Source organism: Anas platyrhynchos, chromosome 1 (assembly GCF_047663525.1).
Source record: "Anas platyrhynchos isolate ZD024472 breed Pekin duck chromosome 1, IASCAAS_PekinDuck_T2T, whole genome shotgun sequence".
NCBI lineage: Eukaryota > Metazoa > Chordata > Aves > Anseriformes > Anatidae > Anas > Anas platyrhynchos.
Genome location: NC_092587.1, coordinates 181,414,863 through 181,427,635, shown reverse-complemented (window position 1 = coordinate 181,427,635; position 12,773 = coordinate 181,414,863). Strand labels below are relative to the sequence as shown.

The following is a 12,773-nucleotide window of genomic DNA, read 5'->3' as shown; positions in this document are numbered from 1 at the left end:
GAAATGGTCTTGCTTAGAGTTCATGGAAGTTAAACACAAATAGAACACGTAGAAGAAAGAATGCAGAAGAAAATATAGAAAATGTAGGAAAAAAAAGTTTCTTTTTTTCACCTGAAGAGTAGAAAAGACTTGCTTTAGCCCCAGTTTTTTAAAGGATTTAAATGTATATGGTTGCCTGAAAGTGCAATGGACTGGGTTTAGAGAATTCAGGCTGTCTTTTCCACCTTTATGCCTCTGCATTTGAAATAGTTTTGTATTTTAAGAGGAGATGGAGAAGGGAAGAGAACAAAAGCTATTTGCAGAACTATAACATATTTTGTTAAATGTGCAGTGTGAAATCCTATTATGCTAAGAAGACACATCTTCTGGAAGAAGAATAAATTAGACAGAATAAATTGGACAGAAAGTAAGCTGGTTCTCTCCTGCAAGAAAAATTCATGTTTTCCATGGTGTTCTGAAACTTGCTATGAGCAGATTCTGGAAAAAAATATATTTTACCATTTTCTGTCATGCATTTTGAAATTGTTCTTATTTATCTAGCACCAGACACTGCAACTTATGCTCATACGTTGCATTACCTCACTACTTGAAGAAAGGGCACACTTTTTAGATACAGTGACATGATTTGTCCTATTGATGAGGTACAAGATCCACAAAAGAACACAAGAGGACTCCTTACATAAAATGCACTTTCTCTTTAAATAGCTAGCTTTGCAGTATTAGTAGGAATCCTTTATTTGATTTATTTGTCTTTCTCTGTTATTGAATACTCTTCTTACTTCCAGGCCTCATACACAAATAGAAAAAAAAAAAGAAGAAACTACAAGACCAGAAAAGTGTTTCTATTTTTGTCCACTTACTCTGAGAGATGAAAGATCATCCTCTACTTCAATGAAATCTTGAATGGTATTTCCAACCGGAGTCAGGACACGGTCAATGACATGAACAACACCATTGGTAGCAATCTGGTTGCCATGGATGACCCTGGCACAGTTAACGGTAACAACCTATGTTTGACAAATAAAGCAGTAGATGATTAAACATTCACTTGATCATACACTTGGAATCGGATTCTTACAGACTGGCCATACATGTATTGTACATAATGTGTCCACTGATGTTCTTTCTGGTTTTATTTTAAATATCAAGTAAAACCTTGCAGGATTTAAGCGGCTGACTGAACTCTTCTGGAAAGCACTGGATAGCAGCAGATTAGTGCAGGGTACATTGATTTCATGTTTTATTTGTCATTGCAATCCTTATTCTTCAGACTTGCTTTCCATATCTGGTTAATATGATGATCGTATTGGTTTTTACTGATGTAAATTGTAGGCTAGCATAAACATTTCCATGCATTTTAAGAAAAGACAGGTAACATGACTGGGAGATTTTCAACATTTATAAAAATAAAATTATTTCTGGAAAGTAATGGATACCTGTATCGTTGCAACCTTAAACGCTTCTACCATGCACTCCAATTCAAATAAAATATCTGATATAATTAAAGGCCTGATTTAATGTTATTTTGTAAATAGATAAAGAGCACTATCAAATTTTGCTTTCAGATCTATGATGATGATGCATTTTCACTACGAAAGGCTTTGTCTTCTATGGAGCAAGTTCATTCTCATTTGAACTTTGATTTTTAAACAGCAAACAGCATGTATTTATTAGTTCTTTCTTGGTGATTAGCCTGCACAGCAAACTGATTTTTTTGAGACCATTTAACTATTTTATCAGTGACAACTGACTTGCTAGATGTTAATCTTTCCAAAACCAATATCCTTAGCTATAGAAGAAAATAAAGGAACAAACAATGGCTAAAATTGAATTATTATATTATAGAAAAAAATATAGAAAAAATATAGAATATATAGAAAAACTCATGTAAATAGACTTACCCCATTAGGATAATGGTTAATAAGCAATTTCTGGCCATTATACATGGACACCAATGTCATGCCATTCTTAAGATCTTTTGTCAACATGCGCTTGTTTATCATATGGTGGTGGAGAGCATTATATAATTCAATATTTACATTGTCAACCAAATTCCTGTGAATTTCCTGAAGAAGAAAGGATTTTAATTAATTGGATTTTTCAAGAACATTTTTCCACTCAGGAAGATGTACATATTGCTTTACCTTAACGTATGCTTTCAATGTAGTTGACATATAATTCCTATATAACTTCAATGCCTATCAATCTTTCTCTGTTTAGATAATGCTTTGGTCTGACTTGCTCACAAATGGAAGACAAGAGGTCTCATCACAGAGAAGTAATTGAAAGTGTTTTGGCTCAATGTTTATTTTAACTAATAGCATTACTATAAAGGAGGACACTGTCAAAACATGAATGTACTCTATATTATGTAATTGCTGGAATTCCTGTTGTTTTCCTCAAAACTATGCTAAAACTAACAAGATTTAAATTTGACATGCAAGTGCTTAAACAAGAAATGCTTACTGTTGCTTAGTATTACTGAAAATAAACTCAGATGTTCTAGCTACAGTAATGCATGTTATATGTACATTTCTGTATTATAACTATTGCCCATTTATATCTAAAATTTCATTATCATTTCCAGACTAGTTTATTGCATCCGAAACATTCCCTGAAATAAACATATACTTAAAACACATGCTCAAACACACACACACACTTACTGAACTTAATTGCTCCCATGCTTCATTGCTTGGTGCAAAGAAAGTGAATGAACCTCGTCCCTCAATCTCTTCTCTCAGTTTTGACATGTCAGAATATTGCTGAGTGGAGGTAGCTCCCACAATACCAAGTGTACCATATACATGATCAATAGGAGCAACTAAAACAGACATTAGACAAAAATACTGTAAGTTCTTCAGTCAGTTTCTCATGATCAAATCTAATTTATTTTGTTTAGACAATGGTATTGGCTTTATGAAACTATTTAAATCAATATTAAAACAATATGCTTGTATTAAAATTCCATTATCAATGTAATCCAAATCCATCCAAACACATCTGCTTGTTATTTATTTTCTGGTTTGCTTAATGAGATGAAGAATTAGATCAAACAAAACCAAATATTGTTATATTTTCTTTAGAAAAATATCTTGTTTGTGCCAAGCTTAACCTGATGTGGAAACCTATCCATTTGGGACCCTTGAGAAAGGACATGAGTCACTTCTATCTACAGCCACAAAAATTGCAATGGAGTGGGCATGGTGAAACAGAATTCTATTTGTGAGGCCTCCTCCAGTGCTTGGCTTGCACAGACATTGATTCAGCCAGAAGGTAATAAGACTATAGACTCACAGTTAAAGCACTGCCACATGAGAATAGGATGCATATCTCCTAATTCTATGCATCTACAAGTCAGCAATTGATGTGTGAGCTAGTTGTCCTTGGCTGTTTTTACAGTTGCAGAGAGGAACAGGCAACTTTAGAGTATGACTAACCTCTTTCCAATGTAAACATCTGAAGTGACATGAATTCTTCTAAACAAGATGAACTCTGTCTTAGATGGCCTTACTTTATTATAGAATGTAAAAAGAGCAGCTCAGATATAGAGTTCTAAAGCATGCCATTTCAAATTATTCTTTCCTGTTGCAATTAACTTTATTTATGCAAATAGATCACCAAAACCAGGAGAATTAAAATTTCCTGTCTTCATTTTAACCCCTTCTAAGTTTATTTAAAGTCTGTAACACACTTTTAGTTAATAAGATTCAAGTCTTCTCAGGCAAAGAAATAAACAGAACTTAGATAAGCCACATTTCATGTCCTAGATTTTTGACGTCACTGGTATGCTTTAGGTTACTCTGGAGTGGGAGGGGAATAGGAATAAAAATTCACCTTCAGTAGGTTTGGGAACTGAGAAGTCTACCACTTCTTTCCAACCCAGCAGCTAGAAGCAGCCTGAGAATTCAACTTAAACTGCATGACCTCATTCAATGGAGGCTCATTTTTAACTGTATTGACAGAATGCAAATGAACCTTTCTATTCTCAGGCAGTCTTATAGAACCATAGAATCATTAATGTTGGAAAAGACCTCCAAGGTCATCTGGTCCAACCATCCTCTTACCACCAGTCGCTCAATAAACCATGTCCCTAAGCACCACATCCAACCTTACCTTGAACACCCCCAGGGACGGTGATACCACCACCTCCCTGGGCAACCAATTCCAATGCCTGATTACTCTCTCTGAGGAGAAATGTCTCCTTGTTTCCAACCTGAACCTCCCCTGAAGCAACTTGAGGCCATTCCCTCTTGTCCTATCACTAGCTACCTGCGAGAAGAGGCCAACCCCCAGTTCGTCACACCTTCCTTTCAGTTAGTTGCAGAGAGCAATGAAGTCTCCCCTGAGCCTTCTCTTCTCCAGACTAAACAACCCCAGTTTCCTAATCGGACTTGTGCTCTGGGCCCTTCACCAGCTTTGTAGCCCTTCTCTGGATATGTTCCAGGGCCTCGATGTCCTTCTTGTACTGAGGGGCCCAAAGTCTCCTCTGTTGTAATGCTTCTCATATACTGATTCATCCACATGCAAATAAGCCTGTACCTGCAGGACATCCTCTCATACCATCCATCTTCATATATCCAGGACAGCACTCATATAAGACAGTTCTGTGGAATATAAATGAAAAACATAATTAAGTAACATACAGGACAACTGTACACAAATTTCAGCTCATAGCCTTGTCTTTTTTTTTTTTTTAATTTTTCATTATTAATTTTGCACAGCTAAGTATACATTCTTCTGACATTTGTGGCCTTTTTATCATTTGACCTATTCTGTATACATTACAACTTAGTTGTTTTAGTAAATGCAGAGCTTTTGAATTTGCAATATGACTGCAGTCATTAAGTTTAAGTGATAGGAGGGAACATGGGAAGGAATGTCGATATCATGCAGAGTTATGAAAAACCATGTAAATAAAATAGCAGCTGAAGAAAATCAATTTGAAGGGTCTATTTTGAAAAGATTAAATGGGACTGAGGAAAGACAAAAAAAAAAGGTAGCAGGGACAGTGAGAGGAACTGTTATAAGCTGGGTTGTAAAAGGAAATAAAAAAAATAAACTGAAAATAAATTTAAATGACAAAACTTTATGAGGTAATCTGCATTCTGGATATAGGAACTTAAAGGGTACTGAAGAAGAAGATTCTGTGGATTGTATGGTGAAAGAAAGTGGGATGGCAGAGCCCCAGTGTATCAAAGAAGACTTTGAAGAAGCTCAGGAATGAGGGAGAGAACTAATTAAGAATAGATATAAAGCAGGTCATAGAAAATAAAATGACTAAAGACAGAATGGCTGGACTTGAGGGAAATTTCCCTGGTAAATATATTAAGGATGAAAACCAGATTGTAACAAACCAAGAACAGGGTTAAAAGAGCATGCCATCACAGTATACATAAAATTTATCAATAGAACAGACTAAGTGTTATATAATGATATCAATAAAATATACCCATTTTTGAGCATGTATAAGCTATACAGAGCAGCAAATCAGGGCTAACTGATAATTCTGTATTTTAACATTTAAATTAGCTCTGAAGTCAATAGGATATAATGTCTTCTTAATTAATATAACAGAAACAAAAGCTCTACCATAGCTTTGCTTGACAATTCTCTCATAAGAAAGTGCAAACACTGAAATTCACAGAGTTATCACTGAGTTGATTTTGGCCCTTACAGGCAGGGAATATCAACAAATAATATCAGGTCTAAATTATATAGACCTTATCAAGGTCTAAAGCATATTTTAAACTTGCTGACTTTACATTTCAGATATTTCTTTTCAAACTATGGTACACTGGGAATGACAAGGAAAATTTGCCATCATAGTTTTACATAAAAGTATTATTTTTATATCTGTGGCTGATGTTGGCAGTGTTAAAAGAGTTCTCAACAGTAATTCCTTGAAGACTTGTGCTGAGTCTTTACTACTGCATTCCAATTTTTAAATTGATGACTCTTCAGCGGGAGTTGAATAAGCTTCTCTCATTTTTCATAAGCTAAAGTTGACAAACATTAACCACAAACTCATTAAACTGAACAGCTTACTCAAATGAAAAGTTGGACTTAAGAACTTCACTATCTAAACTACTAGAAGAGATTTAAAAAATGAATGTAGACTCGAAGATCAATAGCATTACAGAGCATTATTTTAAAAGTCAAGTTTGGAATTCCATAATTTACTGTGGTTTGATAGAGCTGTTAAATAAATAAATATTAGAAAACAACAACAACAACCAAACAAAACCTATCATTTCTATTCTGTCATAAACACATATGTACATGACATTTTCACATTTCTGGCATGTTCATCTGTTTAGCAGACAAGCCATATATTGAAAGTATTTCTACAGTTCTTAGTTTGTTTCTTTCTGTAGGGCAATTCACTGAATGACTCTTTCCTAGGAATACAAGATGAAGAGAGTTTAAGCTACAGATTTACTAATTAACAAGGAAATTAACCTTATACCCTTCCTCCTAGTTGCATCCTTGTCAGAAGCTAATAAAACAAGTCACCTGACTTCTGCAACAGGAGTCAGAATGTTTGTCCAACTATGTGAATTGCTTTGTCATGAGAAAATTGTTCTTTTCCACTGAATAGAAAATTCTCTACCCCACCCTCTGAGTAGCTATAAGAGACAGCAGTCTTCATTAGCTTTTGGAGAAGCAAAAGAAGTTGAGTTGCAAGTATAGCATAAGATATGGAAAGTTTTTTCCTCTTAACATACCCAACAATTAATGAAGGGCAGAAAATTTGCTGAAGAACATGATTAAGAAAGATGTTTCTTGACTCAAGCGTTACAAGATCAGTGCCTTATTTACCATGTAGCTTGTTATGTACAACCAAGGCTTTTTTCAGTCATCAAGGGTTGCTGTAAATTCCTACTAATCATTATTGATATTCCCTTATGGTTGACAGCAATTAGAGATGATTCTGTGAAAGCTGATGTATCAGATGTGCTCAAAATGTAGTGAGGAGGACAGAATGGAAGAAGAGGGGTCCATAGAGAGAATTCCAAGATAACTTCAGAACAAGACATAACTTGATGCAAGATGCATTTCCTCAGCATCACTCATATACACAGTACACGTGAGAAGTGCCATCTTACACTGTAAGTCATCCTCATCTGTATCACCCTACTAGCTCAGTATAAGATGGTGTCCATCTTGCTGTTGTTGCTTTTGTATTTTTTACTACCCTCCTGTTCCTAACGCATCCAAGGGAATATATTCCAAAGGAACAGAAGATAGAGATAGACTATTTTATGTCCTTGTTATTCTTGGTTAACAGAGCAGTTTTCAGCTTATTCAGATGAGTTCTGTGACTCATCCCTTTCTACTCCTTGCTGGCATGGAGATAAAATACTGTCTAAAAACAGTGGAAAGCTTTCTGGTCCAACAGACTTTGTTTTTAGCAAATCTTTAAGTTGTATCCCTATTAGAAATTTACAGCAGTTGACAGGAAATGTAAATGTAAAAAGCTTTCTTAAATAAACATTTTATAGATCATATATACATTCATGAATGGCTTGTTAACATAGAGATATCAGAGATATTGACTTGAGAAGAGCCATTGTCCTTTGGATTACTGTTCTTACTAAAGTAACACCTTTAGTCAAATCTCCATCTATGCTTTGTGAACATAATATAAAAATCCAATTAAGAGCTAAGACTAAATTATAACAGATGTCCTATTACAGCCACACACACACAAAATAAAAAGGCCAGTTCTACCTATGACTCTATTTAGTTTCATACATACTGTTTTCCCGTTCTAGACTTCCTCTCTGAGTACTTACAATGGTAGGAGTGTTAAAAGAGGATGGAGATACTGCTTCTCACTGTCTGCCATTGGTTGGCTGCAGAAGGTTTCCTGCTTAGTGCCTTATGCTAGCTCTGTCAACTGTTTTTCAGTTTATGTTACTCTAAATTCTTGTCAGAGAATAGAACAGAGTCATATGAGTTCAAACTGTCTATTTCTTCAAATTACTTCTCCTTACACTTCAAGCTATCTCTCACTACACAAATCATTTTACTTCTGGAGCTTAGTAAAGTAATGAGTTCCTTCTCAGATTTGTGCTGAGAGCAAACTTTTGCTCCTGGAAAGACACAACATCTATCTAGGAATAAAACCACAGGAGTAAGTTGGTTTCCAAAGCTGACTTTGAGAATATCCAAATTTCAGTCTAAGTCATTTTCAGGAAATATCCTTCTTCCTAACGTGTCTGTAGTGGAATAGTATGTAATGCCAAACAAATCAGTGGTATGGCAGACTTTTCTCAAAAGGTGAAATATTTTGGATGACTTGCAGCATGTCCACTGAGGAAGAAAGGAAGTCGGTATTATAATGCCACCTGGAGGAGAAGATTCTGATAAAGACTATAAACCTATGGGTACTGAAGGAACTGAAGGCAGAGATGGGGCAAATGACCACACACAGTCTAGATTGACTGAAAATTGTTCATTGTTATAATTTTTAATTACCCAAACTTTCTGGATAATTTGTATGAAAAATTGATTCTACCCTGTCTGGAATAGCTAAGAAAAACAAAGCTAAATTCAAAATAGGAGAGACTGGTCAGGATTCTAGACAGTACATCATATTTCAGAGGAAATTCTGAGGATTTAAAATAAGCAGATTGCTTCCCTTCAAAGGAAGTTTGTTGTGATTTGTGCTACTACCACTCTAGCTTAATGCTGTTACTTTCTTTCATATCCTTAAGGAAAAAAGTAATTAGCAATCCAATAAAGTTTACAATAGCAGAAAACTTAGGGTGATAGCTTGTTCCATGAAAATCATATTTTCTTTAGTTCAGGAAGGGCCATGGTATCATACTTCATGTCTAGACTTCAAAGCTGTGTCACTACTTGAAAGGCAAGACTGTGGTGGAATTTATGCCTCATTGTATTGTAAATGAAATTAAATTCCATTAACCCATGTTACACTGGCAGAGAAATAAACACATTTTCTCAGAAAGACAATGGGAGAAAACTTCCTCCTCCAACATCTTTCTTCAGTCGTTTCCCTAAGGGTCCTTTCCAATACTGTGTTATGACCTGTAGTGTCTTTCGGGAATCTCAAAAATGCAAAGCCTCTGACACCCAACAGGAGTACTAGAAATCACAGTATAAGTCTATTTCAGGTCTTTGCCTGACTACTGTCTACAAATTCCAGTCTGATTTGAACAGTGAAAAAATCACTGTATATGGAGGTATTTCGCCCACATGGACAATCATGGAGTTGTAATCAGTTTTACATTAAAACGTATAGGGATCATGCTTAAGAAGAACTGTGAATAAGATTATTTTATAAAGGGAGCCATCGTTGGCTTATGTGATCAATACTGTTAATCATTATTTTTCTTCTATACTAACCTCCTTTAAGGAATCCTTTGGCCTGGAAACAAAGAATCTTTCTTTCACTTTTCATTAACATCTGAAACAGTGATTGAGGTTATTTAGGTACGTTTTAAACACCTATCTTACTTTTAAAGGAGTTAAGTTCCTCATGCATGTAATATGCACCTTGTATCAATGTAACTTAATATCTATTTCTTAGGGCACATAATCTCTGAGTGACTATTAAAATTGTGTACTTGAACATTACACAGATATGTGGAAGATTCTTTACGGGCTTTCAATATGAGACTCCTGATATCACACAGTTGCAAATGAAGCCTAGACTCCCTGTTCTCTTGAGCTGTTCTGAAAATGTCATCCCAAACCTATCTGGATCCTGTAAGAGAACAATGGCAAAGCAGAAACAATAACTTCCTTTGACAACTGCTGGGAAAGTTATCCAAGCGATTGTGTAACAGCAAGAGAAAATGTGGTACACTGGAAAAACATTAGTTTAATGCATTGGGTAAGCAGTGTCAGTTGCTGTTAAATTAACTAAATTTTAAACATGACAAATGGGGCAGACCAAGTTCTGGATTGGAGTTTTTGTGTGTGTTCTTACCCTGAAACCATTCTGTGGTAGATGCAGAGGTAGCGACCAATACTACTGACTTTTTTTTCCACATGAAAAGGCAATGGTTTGCATTATCAGAAAAACTAAAAAATGAAATTTATATACAGATTCCAAAAGAATGTCAAACCCACCCAGACTTATTTTGTGTCCTCAAGTATATATATATATACACACATATATATATATGCATATATATATATTTTTTAATTTTTTTTCCTTTGTGGAAAGATGTGGTCTAACCACTCATCTCTGCTGGATAGTGTTGTGTTCTTTCCACAACTGGCTTCTTAGATCCCCCTGCATTTTTTGGTAGGACACTTAACCTCTCCTCATGTTTAAAAGAGAGATACAAAAACTTAACTCAAATAACTATTCCTTAAACTAATGATTTGAAGCCCATTCAATTTAAAAAGTGCTACATACCATGCTGTCATTTTCATGCCTTTTGTGATTATTTTTGGCAGCAATCATTGAATCAGTTACTTGAGTGGTTTTAGAGGTGGTTTTAGGGAAAGGGATGCTGTAACACTGTAAAATTATGAAGTTCATTATTCCTGCCTCTGCTTCTGAAACAAGGATTTTGTTTCAAGATTTTCACTGAGAAAATAAGAACTTTCTAATAGTACATTATCCCATTTCAATAAATGTTTAGAAACAGCAGATACTTACGCTTTCTTTCCACAGATGGCTCCCTGGTACCAGTTTCTGCAGGTGCTGAAGTATTTCTTTTTGGTTCCCATAACTTGCTGAAGGGCACAGACATTTGGGCTATGGGTGGGAGTGAGAAACATTTTAAAAAGGAATTTTTGTTCATATTTGGGAAAGCGTTATATAAAATAGCAGCAAACACAGTTCCTACTGAGCAAGAGTAAGAAACCAACATCTGGGTTCAGTTGCCAGGGCAGGTGTGCATTGAAGCAACTACAGTGCAAGCTCCTGGGACTACCCAGCTGTGTTCCTTGGCAAGTCCACCCTCCTGGTAGGGACAGATGATCCCCCTCTGCTCTGTCCTGACCCTCTGTCTCAATATGCCTTGCATTTCTTCCTTCCTCCTGGGAAGTGAATTAATTACAAGCCACTAGGGACTGAGCTGTGAATACCATCAAGCTCTTTTTATTAAAGTTTTTTTTTTTTCTTGCACACATCTGTGCAGCTGAAAGTCATGGGGAGATGGTGAAGAGAAGTGACTGGTTCTTTATGTAAAAGGGAACCCTGTCTTCTGTAAATCAATCAACTATTTTGATTACAAACCTTTTGGAGTACCGCAAGCACCTAAGTAAACATTCTGGGAATTACTGGGGACCAAAGGGTAATTGGCATGTAAATAAAAGGAGTCACAGATTTCAAACAGAAAACTTTTTCTTAGCATGGTAGTGTAGAGGAATTTCTTAAGAGCAAATTCCATGGAGCAAAGGTGTTTTGTCACTAATTCATATACTTTTACAGTACAGAAGTTCATCAGTTCAAAAGTTAGAACACATGCTTTACAACAATGGGAAGCCAGACAACTCTTTCTGTTCAAAACACACACACACACAGAGGGAGAGAGAGAGAGAGAGAGTTCAATAAGAAGGACAGGATGGTGAACAATTCTTTTCACAGAATGTTTTTTTACTTAAAAGACTGAAAGAAAATACGTTTAGACACATGCATTTCCCTGACACCAGCTGTTCAAATTAGTTCCATGTCTCTGAGCAGACTGGCTTGTAAGCATTGTCTTCTGGACACCCTGCTGAGCAGCTTGCTGCATTACTCTAGCAGGAGCAGAAGTTTTACAAAGGACTCCTAGTGTATTTTCCCGTGTCAGAAAGTAGAGCTCATGATTTTGATTAGGATAGAATAAAGAGAGTAAATGTTGTGGAATAGGTATCAATTCTATCCAAATATTTTAAAATGTATATTAAACACACCCCATATCCCATTATATTAATTATGAACTGCAATTGACTTAAATGATTCTAAAATGTATGTGTTTTATTCATCAGGAAGTGGGGATTTAATTTTTTTACAGGTTTTAATAAGTTTAACATTAATTTGACTCCTTTTGAAACTCCCCAAGAAACTTAATTCAGGAGCAGTTCTTATAAAATTAATTCAGAAAGAAAGTTATTCTTGAATGATATTAAGAATTCATAGTGAAAGAAAAAACACATTTAATATAATGTGAGAAGAAAGGAGAGAATAACTGTTAAGAAACCCACATTTAAAATGCAAATGAAAAAAATGCACTTACCCTTGGTCGCGTGCCCTTATTCGACTATGAGTTAAAATCTTGTCATAGTGAGCAGATGCAGATGCTTGTTCAAAAGAAGTCAAGAAAATAGTAGAAAAGGTGAGTAAGAAAAAGATCTTCATCTTTAGTCCTCTGTTGCTTCTGACAAGTCTAGAAGAGAGAACTGGCAAAGGGTCTGGAGAGCCGACAATTTATATACATGCTGGAAGGTGGTGGGAGGGAACTACAGGATCAACCTGAAACTTTGTACCACCCTCCTTAGAGCAGCTGCTTTGGCTGCCAGCTTCAGTAATCTAAATTAATACCATGCATTAGCAGCATAAACTGTTCTTTTTTTATCCCTGATTGACTAATTTCTTCCTCATTACAGAAGGCTTAGCATTTTATTCTGCTGACACAACAGCAGAAAAAGTTTGGGAAGTTTAGACTTTGACTTATGATTTGGTATTTTTAGCATTGAAGCATCCAGAAGTCAGGATCATTATGTGTGGCTTTGTTCAAACCCAGAGGAAGTTTCTTGCCATAAGAACTGCATTGCTTTCCTTTGTTTTCCATGTCCTCATAGTT

The 12,773-nt window shown here is 35.6% G+C and overlaps 1 protein-coding gene across 15 annotated transcripts in view; it reads right to left on the bottom strand.

Annotated features, from left to right (window-relative positions):
• The window catches only part of POSTN (periostin), a 35,139-nt gene extending 22,705 nt beyond the window's left edge, over nucleotides 1-12,434 (bottom strand). For 11 of the 15 annotated variants that reach the window (XM_005018339.6, XM_038174318.2, XM_005018341.6 and 8 more), the window contains exons 1-6: nucleotides 12,207-12,401; nucleotides 10,643-10,741; nucleotides 4,543-4,607; nucleotides 2,667-2,824; nucleotides 1,902-2,066; nucleotides 861-1,007 (exon numbers count right to left, since the gene is read on the bottom strand). In XM_005018339.6, coding sequence (XP_005018396.2) covers nucleotides 861-1,007; nucleotides 1,902-2,066; nucleotides 2,667-2,824; nucleotides 4,543-4,607; nucleotides 10,643-10,741; nucleotides 12,207-12,328 — 756 coding nt within the window. In that variant the 5' untranslated portion in view covers nucleotides 12,329-12,401. Of the gene's footprint in view, nucleotides 1-860; nucleotides 1,008-1,901; nucleotides 2,067-2,666; nucleotides 2,825-4,542; nucleotides 4,608-10,642; nucleotides 10,742-12,206 lie in introns of all 15 variants that reach the window. The other 4 variants (XM_005018340.6, XM_013098358.5, XM_072032588.1 and 1 more) reach the window with 1 other exon arrangement.
• Between the last annotated feature and the right edge of the window lie 339 nt (nucleotides 12,435-12,773).